Source organism: Lampetra fluviatilis, chromosome 3, assembly GCF_964198595.1.
Source record: "Lampetra fluviatilis chromosome 3, kcLamFluv1.1, whole genome shotgun sequence".
Taxonomy (NCBI): domain Eukaryota; kingdom Metazoa; phylum Chordata; class Hyperoartia; order Petromyzontiformes; family Petromyzontidae; genus Lampetra; species Lampetra fluviatilis.
The window spans coordinates 14,279,855-14,306,882 of NC_136277.1; the positions used below are offsets into that span (position 1 = coordinate 14,279,855).

Here is a 27,028-nt window from a genome sequence, read left to right on the forward strand (position 1 = left end):
CCCTGACGTCATCGCAGCGTACCTCAACCGTCCCGTGACGTCACCGCGCTGCCCACCTGACATCGCGTGCCGCTTCTGCGAAGTGTCCCTGACGTCATCGCAGCGTACCTCAACCGTCCCGTGACGTCACCGCGCTGCCCACCTGACATCGCGTGCCGCTTCTGCGAAGTGTCCCTGACGTCATCGCAGCGTACCTCAACCGTCCCGTGACGTCACCGCGCTGCCCACCTGACATCGCGTGCCGCTTCTGCGAAGTGTCCCTGACGTCATCGCAGCGTACCTCAACCGTCCCGTGACGTCGCCGCGCTGCCCACCTGACATCGCGTGCCGCTTCTGCGAAGTGTCCCTGACGTCATCGCAGCGTACCTCAACCGTCCCGTGACGTCACCGCGCTGCCCACCTGACATCGCGTGCCGCTTCTGCGAAGTGTCCCTGACGTCATCGCAGCGTACCTCAACCGTCCCGCGACGTCACCGCGCTGCCCACCTGACATCGCGTGCCGCTTCTGCGAAGTGTCCCTGACGTCATCGCAGCGTACCTCAACCGTCCCGTGACGTCACCGCGCTGCCCACCTGACATCGCGTGCCGCTTCTGCGAAGTGTCCCTGACGTCATCGCAGCGAACCTCAACCGTCCCGTGACGTCACCGCGTGCCGCCATCGGCGAAAACCTCCGTGACGCGCTCGCAGCCCCAACACAACCTCGGCGTCCGTGACGTCATCGCGCGGCGGCCACCCACATACGTCATCGCCCAGACACGAACGTCCCTCTCGCCGAACGCAGCGGCCGCCGCGACTCGTCGCTGAGGAGATCTTTCTCGAGAGAAAGATAAAGAGAAGAGAATGGCCTCGTACCGGCTGCGCTGCTCGATCCCGGCACACGACATGGACGTGCGCGGCGTGACGCCGCTGCCGAACACGGCGAGCGGCGGCTTCGCTTCGGTGTCTCGCGACCGCACCGCCTGCCTCTGGGTCCCCGCCGCGGGCCCCGGGTGAGTGTGCGGCGGCGGCGCTGCTCAGGCGAGGCGCTAGGGCCCGCGGGGGATAACGAAACTTAGGCCTCGTCGTCGCTTGCGTGATTTGTTCACCGCTGGATGGATACGGAAGGCAACCAACCACCTCCATCCCACTCCTTCTTAATTATCCTTAATTAACGAGGCTTCACCGTCGTCCCCTTGTTGCGTGACTTTCTTCAATGCGGGGGGAGTTCGTAACGCAAACACCATTTACTTTGTGAGGGTCTCCTCCGCTGCTGGATGAGGGGAGCGAGCGAGGCACGCGGACGTCAACAACATCAACACTTTAACGCGTAGCCGGCGTCGTCGTTGACTTTCGCGCTCAAATGTTAACCATCGTTGAGTGGACGGGGGGGGGGGAGGTGTTAAATGGCGTACGCATTAAAACAATGTGTGTGTCGTTAAACCGGCCACCACCCGACTCGGCTGGGTTTGTGTCGCGTAAACAGAACCGCGGGTGCCAATTCGTTACGAGGATAGAGCAGCACGAGCACCACCACCACCACGAGCACCACCACTAGCACCACCAGCACCACCATCACCACCACTAGCACCACCAGCAGCACCACCACTAGCACCACCAGCACCACCATCACCACCACTAGCACCACCAGCACCACTAGCACCACCAGCAGCAGCACCACCACCACTAGCACCACCAGCAGCACCACCACTAGCACCACCAGCACCACCATCACCACCACTAGCACCACCAGCAGCACCACCACTAGCACCACCAGCACCACCACTAGCACCACCAGCACCACCAGCAGCAGCACCACCAGCAGCACCACCACCACCACTAGCACCACACTACACCACCACCACCACACCAGCACCACCACCACACCACCACCACCACTAGCACCACCAGCACCACCAGCAGCAGCACCACCAGCAGCACCACCACACCACCACCACTAGCACCACCAGCACACCACCACACCATCACCACAAGTAACACCACACCACCACCACACCACCACCAGCACCACCACTACCACCAGCAGCACACCACCACACCATCACCACCACTAGCACCACCAGCACACCACCACACCATCACCACAAGTAACACCACACCACCACCAGCACCACCACTACCACCAGCAGCACACCACCACACCATCACCACCACTAGCACCACCAGCACACCACCACACCATCACCACAAGTAACACCACACCAGCACCATACCACCACACCACCGCCAGCACCACCACTACCACCACCAGCACCACCACTACCACCACCAGCACACCACCACACCATCACCACCACTAGCACCACCAGCACCACCAGCACCATACCACCACACCACCACCAGCACCACTACCACCAGCAGCACCACCACACCATCACCACCACTAGCACCACCAGCACCACACTACACCACCACCACCACACCAACACCACCACACCACCACCACCAGCAGCAGCACCAGCACCACCAGCAGCACCAGCACCACCACTAGCACCAGCACCACCACACCAGCACCACACTACACCACCACCACCACCAGCACCACACTACACCACCACCACTCTACCAGCACCACCATCACTCTACCAGCACCACCAGCACCACCACACCACCTGGTACCAGCACCACCACCAGCACCACCACCACCACTCCACCAGCACCACCACCAGCAGCAGCACCACCACACCACCACACCAGCACCACCAGCACCACACCACCACACCAACAGCAGCACCACCACCACACCAGCACCACCACACCGGGCTTTGTTGTTGTGTATTGGAGGGTTAAAGCCGCCACCGCAGCGTTGACGATTCGAGTAGCCGCGTGACGTTCCGTTCGCACTTTATCCGTCGCTTTAAGACGAGGATGATATGGCGATGAGGAGGATTTCTCCACAAGACGATGATGCTGATGATGGTTGTCACGTTCCTCTCTTCATTCCGAGCTGAACGATGTCAAATGCCCGCTGGCAGGTCACGGGGCAGACCCAGGTGCCACGGGTCGACTGACTGAGATGAGTAGCTGATGCACCATCTGTGCCCCCTACTGTGCCAACTTGCTGTGCTTTAGCCACCCGGCGCTCCGCTCGTTGTTGTGAGCGTCGCTCATCCGCCCTCCGTTGTTGTTGGAGGGCGACTGCCTCCAACTGCCCAGTAGCGTCCTTCACGAGCCTCCTCCACAGAGGCCGATCCCGAAACACACACAGACACGCGCGCCAGGCCACATCATCGTCATGATGCCCAATTTTACGTCAGTACATTCTTGATTTGAAGCTTTCGTGATTGTAGGAATTACTCGTTGGTTCTTTCGGTAAAGTCACGTAGAAAGAGAAAATAAAATAAATAATAGATCACGACGTCAGCTCGTTGTTGCCGCGGTTTCGCATTCAGGTGGTCAAAGCGGAGTTGGAATCATCGCTACGATGATCTGAATCGTCGCGTGACGTCATTTATGGGCGGCCCCTAAGCGAGAATCGCCGATACGGCATAGGAACACCTTGGGAGCGACCTACCTACCTACCTGATCGTTAATCTCGACGGAGAGAGAGCGAGATGATGGAATCCTCCTGTGAAAGCTGTCATTTTTCGATTTAAAGCTTTCGTGACTGCAGGGATTCATCTTCTTGGTTCTTTCGGTAAAGTCACGTCGAAGGGAAGTAATGAAATAATACAAAATAAAACATAATAAAATAATTCTCAGAATTATTTTATTATGTTTTATTTTTATTATTTTATTCTGAGAATTATTTTATCATGTTTTATTTTTATTATTTTATTACTTCCCTTCTACGTGACTTTACCGAAAGAACCAATAAGATCTATTTAAAGCTTTCGTGACTGCAGGGATTCATCTTCTTGGTTCTTTCGGTAAAGTCACGTCGAAGGGAAGTAATACAATATTATGTTATTATATTATTTTATCATGTTTTATTTTTATTATTTTATTACTTCCCTTCTACGTGACTTTACCGAAAGAACCAATAAGATCTATTTAAAGCTTTCGTGACTGCAGGGATTCATCTTCTTGGTTCTTTCGGTAAAGTCACGTAGAAGGGAAGTAATACAATATTATGTTATTATATTATTTTATCATGTTTTATTTTTATTATTTTATTACTTCCCTTCTACGTGACTTTACCGAAAGAACCAAGAAGATGAATCCCTGCAGTCACGAAAGCTTTAAATAGATCTTATTGGTTCTTTCGGTAAAGTCACGTAGAAGGGAAGTAATAAAATAATAACAAATAAAACATAATAAAATAATTCTCAGAATTAAATAATAAAAATAAAACATAATAAAATAATTCTGAGAATTATTTTATCATGTTTTATTCTGTATTATTTTATTACTTCCCTTCGACGTGACTTTACCGAAAGAACAAAAAAAAAAGCTGTCATTGGCAACTGCTAACCAAATCGAAAGTATGCAACGCAGAAGTTTCAAAGTGTCGCGGATTTATTTTTAAGTGTTGGTTTTAGTGTTTTGTACGCAACCAATGTCGGGTAAAACTATAGCACGTTTTCTTAATTTTACTAGGTATGGCCCACAGACCTTTTTATCACAAACGATAGCTCAACGAAGTGGCCTTATTATCGTCGTCATCATCCTGCGGTCGGTTATAGCAGCGGCCAAGTAACTCTAAACGCGTGACGTCGATTCTAAATGTGGAGGGGAAAAAAACGGAGGACCCGGTAGAAAAATCCACGCGACCACGGGGGGAGAGAGAGACACGCAAACCCCAAACATACAGCAGCAGGCATTGTCAGGGTCGGGATCGAACCCACGACCTCCTGTATACCAGGCGAGCGAGTGAACATCTCCTAGCCACCGTGATGATGATGAGAGAGAGAGAGAGAGACACGCAAACCCCAAACATACAGCAGCAGGCATTGTCAGGGTCGGGATCGAACCCACGACCTCTTGTATACCAGGCGAGCGAGTGAACATCTCCTAGCCACCGTGATGATGATGAGAGAGAGAGAGAGACACGCAAACTCCAAATATACAGCAGCAGGCATCGTCAGGGTCGGGATCGAACCCACGACCTGTATACCAGGCAAGGGAGTTAACATCTCCTAGCCACCGTGATGATGATGAGAGAGAGAGAGAGACACACAAACTCCACATATGCAGCAGGCGTCAGGGTCGGTATCGAACCCACGACCGCGTGTACACCAGGCGAGGGAGTTAACATCTCCTAGCCACCGTGATGATGATGAGAGAGAGAGAGACACGCAAACTCCAAATATACAGCGGCAGGCATCGTCAGGGTCGGGATCGAACCCACGACCTCCTGTATACCAGGCGAGCGAGTGAACATCTCCTAGCCACCGTGATGATGATGAGAGAGAGAGAGAGACACACAAACTCCACATATGCAGCAGGCGTCAGGGTCGGTATCGAACCCACGACCGCGTGTACACCAGGCGAGGGAGTTAACATCTCCTAGCCACCGTGATGATGATGAGAGAGAGAGAGACACGCAAACTCCAAATATACAGCGGCAGGCATCGTCAGGGTCGGGATCGAATCCACGACCTCCTGTATACCAGGCGAGCGAGTGAACATCTCCTAGCCACCGTGATGATGATGAGAGAGAGAGAGAGACACACAAACTCCACATATGCAGCAGGCGTCAGGGTCGGTATCGAACCCACGACCTCGTGTACACCAGGCGAGGGAGTTAACATCTAGCCATCTTCTTAGGTTTTTTCGGTAAAGTCACGTAGAAAGTAAAATAAAATAAAAACAAAAATCACGACGTTTCGGAGGCAACACAAGTCTCCGTCATCAGGTGGGACCGTCACAGCCAGATTAGCTGTATCAAGTAGCCACCATGGCGCCCGGCTCGATTCCCGGAGCCACGTTGTAGAGCAGCAGCGGGCAGTTGCGACAACATTCATTGTTGTTACGCGATTCCATGCTCCCAAATGTACATGCTCCCCCGATTTGATCCTCAGTTTGGTCAAACAACCGCTGGAGGCAGTGGATTAAGAGAAAGGGGGGACCCCGCGCTGTGCGTGCGCTAATAACGCGAGGGGGGCTGACCGCCCTCCCTGATTTGGCGGCGCAATTTGTTCGGACGGATCCCGCTGTGAGCCTTAAGCACGTACTCTTAGTTCTTTCGGTAAAGTCACGTAGGTAAATAAATTAAATTTAAATTAATAACAAGTATAACCCGTAAAAACAAAGTTTTTCACTATAAATCCTTTATATGCGTGGCGGCTAGAGTCCTCTCGTCCTCTGGCTTGAGATGGCTGTCACCTATGGGTCAGATGATTGCATGGCAGCATTAAGCAATTGGTAATTACATATAATTAATTTTTCCCCTAAAAAGTGTACAAATTTTGGAACAAAAATTTTCACGAACATTAATTGTCACGCACAACGAGTCTGTGTGCAAAATGTCAGCTCAATTGGATCACGGGAAGTGGGTTAAAAAACGACCGAAAGATTTGCACGGTCCTAAGCAAGCAAGCAAGTGAACTTAATATAAAGGATTTAAAAACAATAAAATCACGACGTTTCGGAGGCAACACAAGCTTCCGTCTTCAGGCGAAGCTTGTGTTGCCTCCGAAACGTCGTGATTTTATTGTTTTTATTAATTTTAATTTCATTTTTTTTTACCTACGTGACTTTTTTACCGAAAGAACTAAGAGGGTGAATCCTTGCAGTCACGAAAGCTTCAAATCTAGAATCCTTAAGCGCGTTCGTCAAGCGTCAAAGAAAAACACGAAATAAACCAAGGGGTGACATCCACCGCCACTTAAGGATCATAATCGGAATCTGTATTATTTATACCAGCGGAATCCGATGAGCTTTCAAGCTCTTGATTTTCACAGATGACCAGGAGGGGCACGGGGTAAGAACGTCACGACAACAGACAGTACAAAAACATGATAGGAGTGCAGAGTACGAGAAAGCTAAACAAATCACACTCAAAACACATCCAAATACAACAATAAACCATCCCCCTCCGACCAGGCAAAGCCCACCGACCCTGCCCACAGATGATAGCTCAAAACAAAGTGGCACATCCTTTGGGCATTTATAGCAGCCAAAATAATCTAAATAATCTTAGTGGCGGATGGCAGCTACTGATGCCGTTGTGTGTGTGTGTGTGTGCGTGTTACCCTGTGTCTTTGCGTCCTCAATTATTCCGCCCGTCGTGTGTGTGCGTGTGTGCGCGTGTGTGCGCGTGCGTGTGTGCGCGTGCGTGCGCGTGCGTGCGTCTCCGCAGGTCCGAGTTCCGCGAGGCGGCCCGCTGGAAGGCGCACGACGCGTTCGTGTCGTGCGTGTGCGCCCTGCCGCCCTCTGCCGACTTCCCCGCGGGCCTGGTGGCGACGGGAGGCCACGACGGGCACGTGTGCGTCTTCGCGGCCGACACCGTCGGCCCCGCGTCGGTTCCGCTCTACCGGCTCGAGGGCCACGGCTCCACCGTGTGCTGCCTGGCGGCGGGCGGCGACGGCGGCGACGACGGCGGCGGCGGCGGCGGCGCCGTGCCGGCGTTGGCGGGCGTGCTCGTGAGCGGGTCGTGGGACGCGACGGCGCGGGTGTGGCTCCGGGACAAGTGCGTGACCACGCTGCAGGTCTGTCTTGAGCGTGTCGCCTTTGTGTGCGCCGCCTCGCAGTGCGCGTCGCCTGGCACGGGCGCCGTGGTTGACGTCGCCGCCGCTTGGTGGCGAATGGCGGTTGTTGTTTGTTGTTGTTTGTTGCTGTGTGTGTGTGGTGTGCGCGCGTGCTGCCGTGTGCTTGTGTGTCTTTGTGTGCAGTGGCATGTTTGTGTGTGTGTGTGTGTAGTGGCATGTTTGTGCGTGTAGTTGCGTCTTTGTGCATGTAGTGGCATGTTTTTGTGTGTATGTGTGTGTAGGAGCGATAGTGTAGCGGTTAGCGCTACGCTGCGCTATGAACCCGGCTACACGGGTTCGATTCCCGCACACTGCCAACATCAGTGACGATTATCTGAACCGGTCCCGGGCCTCCCCTAGGTCGACTCAGCCTCAAATGAGTACCTGGTGCGGTGTGTAAACATCGCCACTGGGGAGACAAAGGCAGCCGGGCGTGGTGCTGGCCACCCACCCCCTCGTGTACCGTTCCAGCCTTCATAGGTGCTCGCTAACAGCACTTGCCCCTACAGTCTGGTAAGGCTATACGAGGGGTCTTTATAGTGGCATGTTTGTGTGTGTATGTGTAATGGCATCTTTGTGCGTGTGTTTGGGTTGTGGGGAGCGGTAGTGCCGCGGTTAGCGCGCTGCGCTACGAACCCGGCAACCCGGCTTCGATTCCCGCTCACAGCCAACACCAGTGAAGATTATCTGAACCGGTCTTGGGCCTCCCCTCGATAGACTCGGCCTGAACTGAGTGGCTGGTGCAATGTGTAAACATCACCACTGGGGAGACAAAGGCAGCCGGGCGTGGTGCTGGCCACCCACCCCCTCGAGCGCCGTGCCGGCCTTCATAGGTGCTCGCTAACAGCACTTGCCCCTACAGTCTGGTAAGGCTACACGGCAGATCTTTATCTCGTTTGTTTGGGTCTTTGTGTGCGTGTGTGAGTCTCTGCGTCTGTGTGATTCTGTGCTTGATGCTGTGTCTTAGCATCGGTGTGCTTTGTGTGCCTGTTTAAACGATGCCGTGTCTTGTGTAGTGGTTCGCGCGCTGCGCTACGAACCCGGAAAGCCGGGTTCAATTCCCGCTAATGGCCACCAAGCAGCGACGATTATCTGAACCGGTCCTGGTGCCACGAGCGCTTTGTGCGGGCATGTTGACACCGCCACGAGGGTGGCCACCCACCCCCCTCGTGTGCCGTGCAGCTCCGCTAATAGCACTTGCCCCAACAGTCCGTTGTGGCTATACGCGGGGCGTGGTCTTTGTCTTTGCACACCTGCATGTGCGCACAGGGGCACGGCGCGTCGGTCTGGGCGGTGAGCGTGCTGCACAAGCAGGGCGCCATTCTCACCGGCTCGGCCGACAAGTCCATCAAGATGTGGAAGGCTGGACGCTGTGAGGTCACCTACACGGGTGAGGCCGGAGGCTCGCGGCCGTCGATCCGTGACACATCCATCCGCTACATTCCATCTGTCGCAGTCCATACGTTGCAATCCATAAGTTGCAATCCATAAGTTGCAATCCATACGTCGCAATCCATACGTTGCAATCCATACGTTGCAATCCATACGTTACAATCCATACATCGCAATCCATACGTCACAATCCATACGTCGCAATCCATCAGTTACAATCCATCAGTGACAGTCCATCCGCCACAATTCATCTGTCACAATCCATCCGTCACAATCCATCCATCACAATCCATCCGTTAAAGTCCATACGTTACAGTCCATATATTACAATCCATACGTTACAATCCAACCATTGTAATCCATCTTTTACAATACATTTATTGCACACCAACCATTATTATCCATACATTGCAAGCCAAACGTAAAACGTGAAGCTAGTCATCCGTTACAAATCACCGATTACAATCCATCCAACACAATCCATGGATGCCTACAACGATCAGGATGACAACAACCCAGCCACGTGAGTTTGATTCCTGGCCGCGATCAACACCGTTCACGCGGGTAATATCCGAACCGGTCCTGGGCCTCCCCTAGGTCGACTCGGCCGCGAATGAGTACCTGGTGCGGTGCGTAGTAAAACATCGCCACCGGGGAGACAAAGGCGGCTCGGGGAGGTGGTGGTGTTGGCCACAACCCCACCCCCTCGCGTGTGCCACAGTGCCGGCCTTCACAGCCGCCGCCGCTGCTGCTGCTGCTGCTACACGCCAAGTGCAACTCGCCCCAACGGTCTGTTAGAGGGGCTACGCGATTGGGAGCTTTTGTCTGCGTCGTTCACAGTAGATCTTGTTGCTGGGTGCAGATCGCGTGAATATAAACGTGTCGTTAAACCCGCCGCCACCACCGCCACCACCACCGTGAGGGAGTTTTGTGTCGCGTAAATAAAGCGTGGCCAATCCGTTACTAGTACAGTGCGCACACCGGTTGCGTGCTGGAGGCTCAAAGCCACCGCAACATTTACGGTTCCCGGCGCGACGTTTCGCCGACAGTCGCAGCCGGCGCTTGCGCTTGACGCGATCTCACCCGTTGGCGGCGAGAAGCGTCCTCCCGCTTACGCGCTTAGTAGACCGCCCTCTGTCGTCGTCGCCCGCGTTGTGTCTCGCCAAAAACTCCAGGCCACGAGGATTGCGTGAGGGGCCTCGTGGTTCTGGGCGGCGGCGAGGAGTTCCTGTCGTGCAGCAACGACAGCAGCGTGCGGCGCTGGGCGCTGGCGGGGCCCTGCCTCTCGACGCTCTACGCTCACACCAACTACGTCTACTCCATCTGCCTGCTGCCCAACACCTCCGGTGGGGGTCGCACGCGGTGGGGGGACACGGGCGGGTGGGGGGGGGGGGACACGGGGGGGGTGGGGGGGTACACGGGGGAGTGGGGGGGGTACACGGGGGGAGATGTGTACGGGGAGACAAGGATGGAGACATGCACGGGGTGAGACGGGGTGGCAGGTGCACGGGGGGAGACGGGGGGCAGGTACACGCGGGGAGGGATACACGGCGGGAGATATGGGGGTGGGGGGGGGGTACGGGGGGGGTGGGGGGGGGACACGGGGGGAGATGTGTACGGGGAGACAAGGATGGAGACATGCACGGGGGGAGACGGGGGGGCAGGTGCACGGGGGGAGACAGGGGGGGGGGGGGACATGGTGGAAGATATGCACGGGGGGGGAGGTACACGTGGGGAGAGATACACAGGGGGGGCGGGGGTGGGTGGTGAGACACGCACAGGGAGAGACACGGAGGACGCACGGGGAAACACGGGGGGACCACGCACGGGCAGGCAAGGGCCGCGCGGGAAGATACGGGGGTGGGGGGGTCAGATACGCACAGGGGAGACGGGGGGGGGGACACAGGGAGAGACGGTGTGCACGCGTGTATGTGCGCGCGTGTATGCGCGCGCGTGTATGCGCGCGCGTGTATGCGCGCGCGTGTATGCGCGCGCGTGTATGCGCGCGCGTGTATGCGCGCGCGTGTATGCGCGCGCGTGTATGCGCGCGCGTGTATGCGCGCGCGTGTATGCGCGCGCGTGTATGCGCGCGCGTGTATGCGCGCGCGTGTATGCGCGCGCGTGTATGCGCGCGCGTGTATGCGCGCGCGTGTATGCGCGCGCGTGTATGCGCGCGCGTGTATGCGCGCGTGTATGCGCGCGCGTGTATGCGCGCGCGTGTATGCGCGCGCGTGTATGCGCGCGCGTGTATGCGCGCGCGTGTATGCGCGCGCGTGTATGCGCGCGCGTGTATGCGCGTATGTTAACCCGTGTGCGTGTGCGTGCGTGTGTTTGTAACTGCGTGTGCGTTAATCCACGCGTGTATGTGCGTGCGTGCAGGGTTTGTGACGGGAGGAGAGGACCGCACGGTCCGCGTGTGGCGCGGCGAGGAGTGCGTTCAGACGGTGCGCCTGCCGGCACAGTCCGTGTGGAGCGTCTGCGCTCTGCCCAACGGCGACATCGTGGTCGCCACCAGGCACGCCCACGCACGCGCACGCACGCCCACGCATGCACACGCAGGCCCACGCACGCCCACGCACGCCCACGCATGCACACGCACGCACACGCACGCACGCACGCACACGCACGCACACGCACGCCCACGCACGCACACGCACGCACATCGGGGGAGTTGGACCGGTGACCTCTGGTATTCACCAGGGCGGACGTTAGATTCGACTACGATACTATTCATAGTTCTTTCGGTAAAGTCACGTAGGTAAAACGTTTACCGAAAGAACTAAGAGTATGCATCCTTGCAGTCACGAAAGCTTCAAATCTAGAATTAATACGATACTATTTTTTTTATTGTACCAGGTAAGGCCCCACTGAACTTCGTAGCTCTTTTTAAATCCTTTATATTAAGTTGCTTGCTTGCTTGCGCGCTTACGACCGTGCAAATCTTTCGGTCGTTTTTTAACCCACTTCCCGTGATCCAATCGAGCTGACATTTTGCATACAGACTCGTTGTGCGTGACAATTTATTTTGGTGAAAAAAATACTTCCAAAATTTTCCACTTTTTAGGAAAAAAAAAAATGTCATTTAATTTAAAATACCAATGTGATGAAAATGAAACTCTTACTCGAGAAAAACAGAAATGAATAATAAAATAAAACCGATGCCACGCATATAAAGGATTTATAGTGAAAAACTTTGTTTTTACGGGTTAATTTTTTAGAAACGACCCTGACCATCACAAATGATGGCTCAACGAAGTGGCTAATCGTCGTTTGAAATTTAGAGCTGCCAAATCATCTAGAAACGCGTTGACGTTGAATCTGAATAACAGAGGGGAAAACCGGGAGGACCCGGAGAAAAATTCCACGTGACCACGGAGAGAGCGAGAGAGAGACACGCAAACTCCAAATATACAGCAGCAGCAGCAGGCGTCGTCAGGGGTTGGGATAGAACCCACGACCTCCTGTACACCAGGCGAGGTAGTCAACATCTCCTTGCCACCGTGATGATGATGATGATGAGAGAGACACACAAACTCCAAATATACAGCAGCAGGCGTCGTCAGGGGTCGGAATCGAACCCATGACCTCCTGCACACCAGGCGAGGTAGTCGACATCTCCTCGCCACCGTGATGATGATGAGAGAGAGAGAGACACGCAAACTCCAAATATACAGCAGCAGGCGTCGTCAGGGTCGGGATCGAACCCACGACGACCTCCTGCGTACCAGGCGAGGTAGTTAACATCTCCTAGCCACTGTGATGATGATGAGAGAGAGACACGCAGACGTCAGTGTCGGGATCGAACCCACGACCTCCTGTACACCAGGCGAGGTAGTCAACATCTCCCAGCCACCGCGGCGCCCGATTTGAAACGGCGAACGCTTCTGCGACGAGCCGCGTCAGCGCCGCGCTGGGCCACGTCACCGCCGAGGCCGCCCCGAGCGCCGTTCCTTCACGTATTGTGTCTTTGCCCGTCGGTTCGCCGGCGCCAACAGCGACGGGCGCGTGCACGTGTTCACGGAGAGCGAGGAGCGAGCGGCGCCAGCCAGCGAGCAGCGCGCTCTCGAGGAGGAGCTGGCGGGCAGCGCCATCGACCCCAAGACCGGCGACCTCGGCGACATCGGCAGCAGCGAGCTGCCCGGGCGCGAGCACCTCGACGAGCCCGGTAAGGAGGGTGGGGGGGGGCGGGGGGGGGGGGGGGCCTTAGCCCCCCCCCCCCGTGCCCCCACCACCAACCCCCGTGTACCCCCTGGGGGCAGAGCCGGGAGGGTTTTCCCCTCCACATTTAGAATCGACGTCACGTGTTTAGAGTGTTTCGCCGTTGCTATGAATTTCCGCACGCGGGGATGGTAAGCCGTCACTTCGTTGAGCTATCATTCGTGATGGGCCAGATCGCTTCTGAAAAAAGCCATTATAGATGAGCGGGCTTTACCTGTAAAATTTAAATAGTTTAATTTAAATTTCGAATTAAAGCTTTCGTGACTGCAGGGATTCATCTTCTTGGTTCTTTCGGTAAAGTCACGTAGAAGGGAAACAATCAAATAATGAAAATAAAACATAATAAAATAATTCTCACGACAGCGTCTCCCCGAGAGACCTGGTCTTCACCTGAGGACGGCTGCTTGCGTTGTGGCCGAAACGTCGTGGGAATTATTTTATTATGTTTTATTTTTATTAGTTTAATTTACACTATGGGAACCTCATTTGCCAGTAAAAATATGATAATTGGTTCTTTACCCTTCTATCTGGCAACAAAACTGACACCTTTTTACAAGGAGTCATGTTTGCATAGACCACAATACCTGCAGCCATAATGCAAACAAAAAACATAACTCTGATAATGTGCACTAATTTAATCTATGGGGTCTGTGTGTATGTCTATGGGTCTCTATGGGTCTTTGCATCTCCAAGGGGTCTGTCGTTCTACGGGCCTCTGTGTGTCTCTGCGGGTGTCCATGCATCTTTAGTTGGGCGCTGCTAAAAATTTTCACGCGATGACGACGACGAGCGATCATTCCCGATAGCTCAGTGGTGCAATAAAAATAGTTGAGTCTCTTGTTGCGTTCGCACCGGTGTGTGCGATCGAGGCACGAGAGACGGGCAGACTCGCCTGATCCGCGAGGAGGGCCGGGTCGAGGCCTACCAGTGGAGCGCGGCGATCGGCGGCGACGGCGGCGGCCGCTGGATCAAGATCGGCGACGTCGTGGGCTCCTCGGGGGCCACGCAGCAGAGCTCGGGGAGGGTCATGTACGAGGGCAAGGTGACACACACCGCACATGCACGCACGCACACACACACACATGCACACACGCACGTACGCATGCACACACGCATGCACACACGCACACACGTACACACGCACACACGTACACACGCGCGCACACAAGCACACACGTACGCACGCACGCACACATGCACACCGCACGTACCCACGCACGCACGCACACCGCACGCACGCACAGAGACAAAGATCCCCACCCCGTGCGTAGCCTTGTAACGGACCGTTGGGGCAAGTGCTGTTGGCGAGTAGCAGCAGCTGTGAAGGCCGGCGCTGTGGCGCACGGGAGGGGTGGGTGGCCAGCAACCAGGCCCCGGTGGCGATGTTTACTACACACCGCACCGGGAACTCATTTGAGACTGAGTCGACCTAGGGGAGGCCCAGGACCGGTTCAGATAATCGTCACTGGTGTTGGCCGTGAGTGGGAATCGAACCCGGGTTGCCAGGTTCGTAGCGCAGCGCGCCCACCGCTACGCTACTAAACCCCGCTTACACATACACACACTCGGTCACCCGCTCACTCACTCACTCGCACACTCATCAGCCCATCCAGAGGTCGCAACCGGGTACCCGATACCCGTACCCTACCCGATACCCGGCTACCCGTACCCGGTCGGGTACGGGTAGCCGGGTATCCGTTTGCAACCCTGGTGCGGCCGGGTACGGGTACGGCTAGAGTCACTGGTGAGTCACCGTTTGTCACTCATTTCCCAACGTCTTGTCTCTTCTCACAATTCAAGTTCCTAGAATCAACCCACCCGCGCCTGCAACATGGCTTCATCCCAGCGGTCGCAATCAGGTACCCGATATCCGGCTGGGTACGGGTAGGGTACGGGTACGGCCGGGTACGGGTACCCGTTTGCGATCCTGGTGCGGCCGGGTACGGGTAAGGAATCAAAACCCGTTTGCGACCTCTGAGCCCATCTCATCTCTCGCCCGTGCCACCCGCACGCTCACCCGCACGCTCACCCGCTCGCTCACCCGCCCGCTCGCCCGCACGCTCACCCGCCCGCTCACCCGCCCGCTCACCCGCCCGCCCGCCCTGCTGTCGGACACAACAGGAGTACGACTACGTCTTTTCCGTGGACCTCAACGAGGGCGGGCGGCCGCTGAAGCTGCCGTACAACGTGAGCGAGGATCCGTGGGCGGCGGCCAACGCCTTCCTGGGTCGCCACGACCTGTCGTCCCTCTTCCTCGACCAGGTCGCCAACTTCATCGTGGAGAACACGCGCGGCGCCACGCTGGGAGGGGGCGGCGGCGCCGGCGCCGGACAGGCGGACCCCTTCACCGGTGGGCGCCTGCCCTGACTTGAAAAAAATCAAAAATTATTCGGTGACGCTGCCGCACTGAGATGATCGAGATTGCGCTTTGGCTGCTGTAAATCTCCGCGTGGTGAATAAGACGCTTGTGTTGCACTGTCATTTGTGGCCAGGAGGACCTCTTTACCGGCTGGTGCGTGTCCTTTTTTTGGGGTCTTTTTCACTGCTGCTGCTGCTGCTCCATTACTGGTCACTGTTGGTCTTCCTCGAAACCCAATACGCGGTGCAACTAAAATAATATGGAAGGGTGCCATGGTGGCGAGATGTTAACTACCTCGCCTGGTGTGCAGGAGGTTGTAGGTTCGATCCCGACCCTGACACCTGCTGTATATTTGGAGTTTGCGTGTCTCTCTCATCATCATCATCACGGTGGCTATGAGATGTTAACTACCTCGCCTGGTGTGCAGGAGGTTGTAGGTTAATTCCCGACCCTGACGCCTGCTGTGTATTTGGAGTTTGCGGTGTCTCTCTCTCTCATCATCATCATCACGGTGGCTATGAGATGTTAACTACCTCGCCTGGTGTGCAGGAGGTTGTAGGTTAATTCCCGACCCTGACACCTGCTGTATATTTGGAGTTTGCGGTGTCTCTCTCTCTCATCATCATCATCACGGTGGCTATGAGATGTGGACTACCTCGCCTGGTGTGCAGGAGGTTGTAGGTTAATTCCCGACTCTGACACCTGCTGTATATTTGGAGTTTGTGGTGTCTCTCTCCCCGTGGTCGCGTGGATTTTTCAACGGGTCCTCCGGTTTTCCCCTCCACATTTAGAACCAACGTCACGCGTTTAGAGTATTTTGGCTGCTATAAATTTGCACGTGATGATGATGATGATACGCCACTTCGTTGAGCTATCATCTGTGGCCAGGTCGCCGTGCCGACTATCATAGGTGCTACTTGCCGACAGCACTTGCTCAAGCGGGTCTGCTAGAGGCTGTCCGGGGGATCTTTGTGTTTTGTGTCACGTGTGCAGGAGGAGGGCGCTACATTCCAGGTGTTGGCTCCGCACCCCACGGCACCCCCGGTTCACAAGCCACCGCACCCAACCAACGAGACCCATTCACAGGTAACACGTCACGTTCACGGTTAACGTGACACGATCACAGGTAACGTGACACTTTCACGGTTAACGTGACACGATCACGGGTAACGTGACACGATCACGGTCAACATGACACGATCACGGTCGACGTGACACGATCACGGGTAACGTGACACGATCACGGGTAACGCGACACACGCGACCCATTCACAGATAACACGACACGTTCACGGGCGACGCGATACGATCGTGGGTTCCGCGTCACGTTAACGGGTGACACGATCACGGGTAACGTGACACTTTCACGGTTAACGCGACACTTTCACGAGTGACGCGACACGATAACAGGTGACGTGATACGATCACGGTTAACGTGACACATTCACGGCTAACGTGACACTTTCACGGTTAACGTGACACTTTCACGAGTGACGCGACACTTTCACGAGTGACGCGACACTTTCACGGTTAACGCGACACTTTCACGGGTGACGTGACACGATCACGGTTAACGTGACACTTTCACGGTTAACGTGACACTTTCACGAGTGACGCGACACTTTCACGGGTGACGTGACACTTTCACGGTTAACGCGACACTTTCACGGGTGACGTGACACTTTCACGGGTGACGTGACACTTTCACGGTTAACGTGACACTTTCACGGGTGACGTGACACTTTCACGGTTAACGCGACACTTTCACGGGTGACGTGACACATTCACGGTTAACGTGACACTTTCACGAGTGACGCGACACTTTCACGGTTAACGTGACACTTTCACGGTTAACGTGACACTTTCACGGGTGACGTGACACTTTCACGGTTAACGCGACACTTTCACGGGTGACGTGACACATTCACGGCTAACGTGACACTTTCACGGTTAACGTGACACTTTCACGAGTGACGCGACACTTTCACGGTTAACGCGACACTTTCACGGTTAACGCGACACACGCGACCCGCTCACAGGTAACACGGCACAGTGAGCCCTCGGTTGACGTGTGTGCAGCGGTCAGCGCGCTGCGCTACTAACCCGGTCACCCGAGTCTCCATTTCCCTGCCCACCGCCACGGACACCAGCGATGGCGATTATCTGAACCGGTCCTGGGTCTTCATTGGCGCCGCTGCTACTCGCCGAACGGCACTTGCCCCATCAGGTGTGAAGGCTACGCGGTGGGGAACCTTTGTCTTTTGCAGGAGGTGGCGCGTACTTGAGCGGTGCCAAGCCGGACGCCGCCGCCGCCGTCTCCAGCGCGTTCTTCCCGCAGACCAAGGTCGTGACCTTTGACCAGGCCAACGCCTCCGCCATTGTGGGTGAGAGTTCGATTCCCAGCCGCGGTCAGCACGCGTGTGTGTGTAGGTGTGTGTGTGTGTGTGCGTGTGCGTGTGTGTGTGTGTAGGTGTGCGTGTGTGTGTGTAGGTGTGTGTGTGCGTGCGTGTGTGTAGGTGTGTGCGTGTGTGCGTGTGTGTGTGTAGGTGTGTGTGTGCGTGTGTGTGTAGGTGTGCGTGTGTGTAGGTGTGTGCGTGTGTGCGTGTGTGTGTAGGTGTGTGTGTGCGTGTGTGTGTGTGTGTGTGTGCGTGTGTGCGTGTGTGTGTGCGTGTGTAGGTGTGTGTGTGTAGGTGTGTGTGTGTGTGTGTAGGTGTGTGTGTGCGTGTGTGTGTGTGTGTGCACGCGCGCGTGTGTGTGTGCGTGCGTGTGTGTGCGTGTGTGCGTGTGTGTGTGTAGGTGTGTGTGTGTGTAGGTGTGTTTGTGTGTGCGTGAGTGTGTAGGTGTGTGTGTGTGTGCGTGTGTGTGTAGGTGTGTGCGTGTGTGTGTGTAGGTGTGTAGGTGTGTGTGTGTGTGCGTGAGTGTGTAGGTGTGTGCGTGCGTGTGTGTGTAGGTGTGTGTGTGTGCGTGTGTGCGTGTGTGTGTGTAGGTGTGTGTGTGTGTGCGTGTGTGCGTGTGTGTGTGTGTGTGCGTGAGTGTGTAGGTGTGTGTGTGTGTGCGTGTGTGCGTGTGTGTGTGTGTGTGTGCGTGAGTGTGTAGGTGTGTGCGTGCGTGCGTGTGTGTGTAGGTGTGTGTGTGTGCGTGTGTGTGTAGGTGTGTGTGTGTGTGCGTGTGTGTGTGTAGGTGTGTGTGTGTGTGCGTGTGTGTGTGTAGGTGTGTGCGTGCGTGTGTGTGTAGGTGTGTGCGTGTGTGTGTGTGCGTGCGTGTGTGTGCGTGCGTGCGTGTGCGTGCGTGTGTGTGTGTGTGTGTGTGCGTGCGTGTGTATGTGTAGGTGTGTAGGTGTGTGTGTGTGTGTGCACGCGCGCGTGTGTGTGTGCGTGCGTGTGTGTGCGTGTGTGCGTGTGTGTGTGTAGGTGTGTGTGTGTGTAGGTGTGTTTGTGTGTGCGTGAGTGTGTAGGTGTGTGTGTGTGTGCGTGTGTGTGTAGGTGTGTGCGTGTGTGTGTGTAGGTGTGTAGGTGTGTGTGTGTGTGCGTGAGTGTGTAGGTGTGTGCGTGCGTGTGTGTGTAGGTGTGTGTGTGTGCGTGTGTGCGTGTGTGTGTGTAGGTGTGTGTGTGTGTGCGTGTGTGCGTGTGTGTGCGTGTGTGCGTGTGTGTGCGTGAGTGCGTGAGTGTGTAGGTGTGTGTGTGTGTGTGCGTGAGTGTGTAGGTGTGTGCGTGCGTGCGTGTGTGTGTAGGTGTGTGTGTGTGCGTGTGTGTGTGTAGGTGTGTGTGTGTGTGCGTGTGTGTGTGTAGGCGTGTGCGTGTGTGTGTAGGTGTGTGCGTGTGTGTGTGTGCGTGCGTGTGTGTGCGTGCGTGCGTGTGCGTGCGTGTGTGTGTGTGTGTGCGTGCGTGTGTAGGTGTGTAGGTGTGTGTGTGTGTGTGGGGAGCGGTGGTGTGTGTGTGCGTGCGTGCGTGTGTGTAGGTGTGTGTGTGTGTGTGCGTGCGTGTGTGTGTGTGTGTGGGGAGCGGTAGTGTAGCGGTTAGCGCTACGCTGCGCTACAAACCCGGCGACCCGGGTTCGATTCCCGCTCACGGCCAACACCACCAGTGACGATTATCTGAACCGGTCCTGGGCCTCCCCTAGATCGACTCAGCCTTAAATTAGCACCTGGTGCGGTGTGTAGTAGACATCGCCACCAGGGAGACAAAGGCAGTCGGGCGTGGTGCTGGCCACCCACCCCTTCATGTAACGTTCCGGCCTTCATAGGTGCTCGCTAACAGCACTTGCCCCAACGGTCTGTTAAGGCTACACGGGGGATCTTTGTCTTTGGAGCGGTGGTGTAGCGGTTAGCGCTACGCTGCGCTACAAACCCGGAGACCCAAGTTCGATTCCCGCTCACGGCCAACACCGGTGACGATTATCTGAACCGGTCCTGGGCCTCCCCTGGTGCGGCGTGTAGTAAACATCGCCACCTAGGGAGACAAAGGCGGTCGGGCGTGGTGCTGGCCACCCCCCACCCCCTTCGTGTGCCGTGTCGGCCTTCACAGGCCCTGCTCGCTCGCAAGCACTTGCCCCAACGGTCCGTCAAGGCTACGCGGGGGCGGGGGGATCTTTGTGTTTGTCGACAGCCAAGATCAGCGACCTCAACAAGCAGGTGGCGGAGACTCTGCGCGCGTCCGATGGCGACCTGCAGTCCCTGCAGACTCTGGCGGACTGCGCCACTAGGCCGGAGGCGGGGGAGACGATCACCACGTCTCAGCTCGAAGCCCTGGAGCTCGTGCTGAGCTGGCCAGATGGTACGGCCCAATGATCGTTCGTTCACTCACCGCTCGCCCGCTCAGTCTCTCGCACACACACACACACAGGTAGTGGTACAGCCAAACGATCGATCATTCGTTAATTCACTCGCTCGCACAGGGCGTTGTACAGCCAAACGATCATTCGTTAATTCACTCGCTCGCACAGGGCGTTGTACAGCCAAACGATCATTCGTTAATTCACTCGCTCGCACAGGGCGTTGTACAGCCAAACGCTCATTCATTCACACAGGGAACGGTACAGCCCCAATGGTCATTAACTAATTAAATCAGACAGCTTTGATTAGAACGGATGGCTACATACAGTGCGAAAGAAGTTCAACATAGACTCACACAGCAGAGACCCATAGACTCACACAGCAGAGACCCATAGACTCACACAGCAGGGACACATAGACTCACACAGCATAGACCCATAGACTCACACAGCAGAGACCCATAGACTCACACAGAGACCCACAGACTCACACAGAGACCCACAGACTCACACAGAGACCCACAGACTCACACAGACCCACAGATTCACACATAGATCCATAGTTTGTTGTCCTTTACCCTCGCACCTCCGTTTTAGCACGGTCGGCCACGTACGGTGCGAAAGAAGTTCAACGTACATCCAAAAACGACTAAACTATGTTTTTAGGTAGTCAACATCTCCTAGCCATCGTGATGATGATGATGAGAGAGACACACGCAAACTCCATCCTTCCCCCCCCCGCACCTCCGATTAGCACGGTCGGCCACGTACGGTGTGAAAGAAGCTCAACGTACACAACACATTACATGTGTCCGTGACCCCCCCCCTCCACCGTGACCCCCCCCCCCCCCGTGTCTCACCCCCCCCCCCCCGTGTCTCACCCCCCCAGAGTTCCTCTTCCCCGCGCTGGACATCCTGCGCCTCTGCCTGCGCCTGGACGTCCCCAACAAGCACTTCCTGGGCGCCGCCTGCGGCCCAGCGCAGCTCTCCCGCCTCCTGGCGCTGACCTCGGCGCCCGGAGCCGGCAGCGCCGCCAGCGCCGCCGCCCCGATGCTGGCGCTGCGAGCGCTCTGCAACGCCTGCAGCCGCGAGCCCGGGCGCCGGCTCATGCGGGAGCGGCGCTCGCGGGTGGTGGAGGGGGCGCTGGAGCTCGTCGGCTCCGACAACCGCAACGTGCAGGTGCCCGGTCCCGACTGCGCTGGCACCGAATCTTTAGCACCGAGACTGTGGCACCGAGATTATGGCACAGAGACTGTGGCACCGAGATTATGGCTCTAGCATTGAGACTGTGGCACCGAGATTATGGCACAGAGACTGTGGCTCTAGCATTGAGACTATGGCTCTAGCACTGAGCTTACGGCACTGAGGCTATGGCTCAGATTATGGCTCTAGCACTGAGACTGTGGCACCGAGATTATGGCACCGAGATTATGGCTCTAGCATTGAGACTATGGCTCTAGCACTGAGCTTACGGCACTGAGGCTATGGCTCAGATTATGGCTCTAGCACTGAGACTATGACACTGAGGCTATGGCTCAGATTATGGCTCTAGCACTGAGACTGTGGCACCGAGATTATGGCACCGAGATTATGGCTCTAGCATTGAGACTATGGCTCAGATTATGGCTCTAGCACTGAGACTATGACACTGAGGCTATGGCTCAGATTATGGCTCTAGCACTGAGACTATGGCACTGAGCTTATGGCACTGAGGCTATGGCTCAGATTATGGCTCTAGCACTGAGCTTATGGCACTGAGGCTATGGCTCAGATTATGGCTCTAGCACTGAGACTATGACACTGAGCTTATAGCTCTAGCACGGAGGCTGTAGGCCTACCACTGAGCCTGTGTGTCCTTGTCTCCCCATGCCCCCATTGACCTTCGTTCCCATGTCCCCCGTGTGTCCCTGCGTGCGTCTCCCCGCATGTCCCCACGCTTCCCCCCTCGTGTCTCCCCGCGCGTCTCTTCCCACATCTCCTCCCCACATCTCCTCCCCACATCTCCTCCCCACATCTCCTCCCCACATCTCCTCCCCACATCTCCTCCCCACATCTCCTCCCCACATCTCCTCCCCACATCTCCTCCCCACATCTCCTCCCCACATCTCCTCCCCACATCTCCTCCCCACATCTCCTCCCCACATCTCCTCCCCACATCTCCTCCCCACATCTCCTCCCCACATCTCCTCCCCACATCTCCTCCCCACATCTCCTCCCCACATCTCCTCCCCACATCTCCTCCCCACATCTCCTCCCCACATCTCCTCCCCACATCTCCTCCCCACATCTCCTCCCCACATCTCCTCCCCACATCTCCTCCCCACATCTCCTCCCCACATCTCCTCGGCGTGCCCCTCCCCACATCTCCTCCCCACATCTCCTCCCCACATCTCCTCCCCACATCTCCTCCCCACATCTCCTCGGCGTGTCCCCCCCGCCCCGCGCGTCTGCAGGTCGCTCTGGCCACGCTGCTGCTCAACTACGCCGTCCTCCACAACGAGTCCTCCTCCTCCGCGTCGTCCCCAAACGCCGCCGCCGCCGACGACGACGACGAGGCGATGACCCAGCTGCTGTCGGCGGCCGTGGCGCTGCTGGAGCGGCGGCCGGACCCCGAGGCGTCGTTCCGGCTGCTCGTGTGCGTCGCCACGCTGGTGCTACGCCGCGGCGGCCGCGACGGCGGCGACGCCGCCCGCAGGCTGAGCGACGCGCTGGGGGTGAGGGCCCACGCCGAGCGGTGCGCCGGCCTGCCGGGGGCGCCGGCAAAGCTCGCCGAGTGCGCGCGCTCGTTGCTGGCCTTCCTGTGATGGGCGCGGGTCGATTAGGGTGGTGGGCGGCGGGCGGGGTGGGCGGTCACGTACGGTGCGAAGGAAGCTTAAACGTGTCGGACAAAATGGTTTTGCGAGTCCAGGACGTGGAGGCCACAGAGTGGGGGATTGTTGAAGAACGGCGGCAGGGGGTGGGGGGGGGGCGGGGACGGGGCACCCGGTGAGGCACGTGGTGGGTGGGGTACAGTGGGACACCGCGGGAAGTTTAGTGAGACGTGGGGTAGTTCAGTGGGACATTGGGGGGGGGGGGGAGTTCAGTGGGACAAGGGGGGGGAGACACTGCTTGCGTGTCGTCCAGCGGACACGCGTACAACTTCCTTGGCGTCGCAAGTCGCCAAACCGCGCTGATCGGAGGAGAGCGCGTGCGGCCACCTTGCGGCCACCTTGCGTGCGCCGCGCGAGCGTTGGGATTGGGCGCGTGGGGTGGACCACAGCGACGACGCACGGCAGGGCGTGCGAGGAGGGGGGGGGGGGGCGACACGGAGATTGTTGTTGGACTCAGAAGTTTAATCTTTTAGTCTCCTGGTTAAGTGACGGCGACGGGCGCCGTTTGCCACCGAGTGGCGTTGGCGCCCCCCGCGGCGCCTGCGCCAGGCTAGGTGCACTTTCAAGGCCGCCACGTGAAGCGTCGAAGGCTCGCCGCCGCTGGCAGGAGGAGGTCACGGGACAGGCCCAGGTGGTGCCGTGCGTTGACTGAGATGGCTGGCAAATGCACCAGCTTACCCGTGCCAACTTGGTCAAATTTAAAGACAACTGCACACATGCGTACGCACACACACAAAGATAAAGATCCCCCGTATAGCCTTTCCAGACTGTTGGGGCAAGTACTGTTAGCGAGGGGGTGGGTGGCCAGCACCACGCACGGCCGCCTTTGTCTCCCCCAGTGGCGATGTTTACGACGCACCGCACCAGGTACTCATTTGAGGCCGAGTCGACCTAGGGGAGGCCCAGGACCGGTTCCGATAATCGTCACCGGTGTTGGCCGCAACCGGGAATCGAACTCAGGTCGCCGGTTTTGTAACGCAGCGTAGTGCTAACCGCTGCACCACCACTCCCCCTGTAAACACGTGGGGGGGGGGGGGGGGGTGGCACGTGCCCCCCCCAGTGATCCTATCGAAATCCCTCATTTCGATCGGATCATTGGGGTTTATTAGTAATGCATCGGCATGTTGCGACCCGCACTGCCACTGTGTAGCATATTATTACGTGCCAGGGACTCGATGAGTTGATAGGACAATAGTCTGAGTCCACAATTGGCAATACGTAACGGCAAAGCGGTTATAAGTGACTCACAGAATTGTGCGCAGTTGCGTATACACAGTACACGACTTCATCTTCTTGGTCCTTTCGGTAAAGTCACGTAGAAGGGAAGTAATAAAATAATAAAAATAAAACATAACAAAATAATTCTCACGACGTTTCGGCCACAACGCAAGCAGCCGTCCTCAGGTTGGAGAACAGGTCTGTCGACAGAATTATTTTGTCATGTTTTATTTTTATTTTTTTATTACTTCCCTTCTACGTGACTTTACCGAAAGAACCAAGAAGATGAATCCCTGCAGTCACGAAAGCTTTAAGTCGAAAGGACACGACTTCCCTGAAGGCGTTCACCTTCAGCGAGCGCGATGCCGATCACACGACGCGGTTCCGATTCGACCCTCGATCGATGGCTGCGTCATCGCCGCACACGCGTCGAATAGCAAGCGAGGGACAAGTCCTCACTCACTAACAACTCCTTACTTACCAACACGTCCTTACTTGCTAACAACTCCTCTTGTCATTTTTCATTGCTGGACGGGTTGCCACCTCTACCTGAAAATCCTGGCTCCTCCGCCATTGCGTGTGATGATGTCAGGGGCACGTGTGTGTCGTTAACCCGCCACCCGACACGGCCAATCGGAGGAGATTTGTCAACGAAACGTACCCCCCAACTGGTTACTCGTTCAGCAGTCACCAGCTGTGTGTTTGGAGAGGTGAGCCTGCGACAACTGACTACGCCCTCCCCACTCCCCCACGCCAAAGACGAGATGTATAATACTGCCTCACCTTTACACCCTCCGTGCACCTGTACATTGAAATTGCCCCGGTGGGTTTCCCTGTACAATGTATATTGGATTTGTGCGCGAGGCTGCGAGCGAGATTGGTTTTAAAGATTTCTCGCCCCCAAAATGGTTGAAAAAAAATAAAATTAATTGAACTTTACGGGGGTTTTTTTTTGTTTTAAACTCCCCCACAGCGTGCCGCGAGGTTTTTTTTTTTTTTGGTGCGGGACCTTTCCAACGTTGCCTCAGCCGAAGATGATAATCGAGTGACCATTCTCATGTAAGCCATCGTCACGCCAGCGCTCGGGTCAATCCTCGCAAACACGGGGGGGGGGGGTGCTCACAGCGCGGCACTTTCAGACGCCCCGCTTCTGCGGCCGTCTGGAACGCTCTTTGGATATCAGGAAGCCGTTAGGACCTGTGCACTTTTAAAATCATCATCTAGTTTGACAAACTAAAACTGATTTTTAAATCCTTTATATTAAGTTTGCTTGCTTGCTTAGGACCGTGCAAATCTTTCGGTTGTTTTTAACCCACTTCCCGTGATCCAATCGAGCTGACATTTTCCACACAGACTCGTTGTGCGTGACAATTTATTTTTTGCGTGAACATTTTTTTCCAAAATTTTACACTTTTTAGGACAAAATTATATTTAATTACCAATTGCTTAATGGTGCAATGCAATCATCTGACCCATAGGTGGCAGCCATCTCAAGCCAGAGGACGAGAGGACTCTAGCCGCCCCGATGCCACGCATATAAAGGATTTATAGTGAAAAACTTTGTTTTTACGGGTTATACTTTTTGTTTCATTTGAACCCCCCCCCCCCCGCACCTCTGATTTACACGGTTGGCTATGAAAGAAGTTCAACACAGATGTGTTCAGATTAAAGATTTTTCTTGGGTTAGATTGCCAACATGTTTTGTAAACTCGCCTACACCTGGACATTACCAAAATACTGTTAGAGCAAACCCACAACATTTTACGATTCAAGTACTTTGACGTTTCGCGGGCTATTACAACCACCAGCTTCGTCAGGAATCTGATTCCGACCCTGCCGATGCCTGCTGTTTACTTGGAGTTTGCGTGTCCCTCTCATCACCACGGTGGCTAGGAGATGTTTCCTACCTCGCCCAGTATGCAGGAGGTTGCGAGTCCGATCCCAACCTTGACGACGCCTGCTGTATGTTCGAAGTTTGCGTGTCTCTCTCTCTCTCTCCCAGTGGCTTTTTCTCCAGACTCCTCTGGTTTATTTTTTCCCCCATTGAGAATCAACGTACGTTGACTTATCGGCAGCCGCTATAACATTTCCACGCGATAAGCCGCTTCTCGTTGGAACTATCATTTGCGAGCGCTTCTGAAGAACTCCACGTAGCTCAGTGGGGCCCTTTGCCTGCTGCGGAGGGAGCTGGTAGGAACGTTGGGTTGCTCGGTCAATGGCCTGCAGGGTCAACGGCGGCGTGGTGTATTCCGCAAATATGGCCGACTGAGGGCGGGCACAAGCCGGCGTGAGTAGGTTAAACGTTGAGTTTTATAAGGGCACCACGGGGTGACCAGCCCCTCCCCACCCAGCCCCACCCCACCCCTCCCAGCCCCTCCCCACCCAGCCCCACCCCTCCCCTCCCAGCCCCACCCCTCCCATTTTTGGATGTACGACAGACGGACACAATAATCCCCTGTGGGCTGGTGTAACCAGGTGGTTCCTACCAGTAAAATAGTTTAGCTTTGAGGTTAGCGAGTCGAGAAGTGAGCGAGTGGTGAAATCGGAGGCCATTCTTCTTTATTTGACAGCA

General features: G+C 55.9%; 1 protein-coding gene across 1 annotated transcript; it reads left to right on the forward strand.

Annotated features, from left to right (window-relative positions):
* The first annotated feature begins 728 nt into the window (after window positions 1-728).
* Window positions 729-25,395, forward strand: PLAA (phospholipase A2 activating protein). The gene is made up of 13 exons (XM_078883712.1): window positions 729-990; window positions 7,242-7,590; window positions 8,899-9,019; window positions 10,197-10,367; window positions 11,401-11,536; window positions 13,017-13,186; window positions 14,109-14,281; window positions 15,361-15,589; window positions 16,592-16,684; window positions 17,866-17,982; window positions 20,203-20,370; window positions 21,258-21,547; window positions 22,822-25,395. Exons 1-13 carry the CDS (start codon window positions 842-844, stop codon window positions 23,170-23,172), a joined length of 2,517 nt encoding a protein of 838 aa, XP_078739838.1. The 5' UTR covers window positions 729-841; the 3' UTR covers window positions 23,173-25,395.
* Window positions 25,396-27,028: the final 1,633 nt, after the last annotated feature.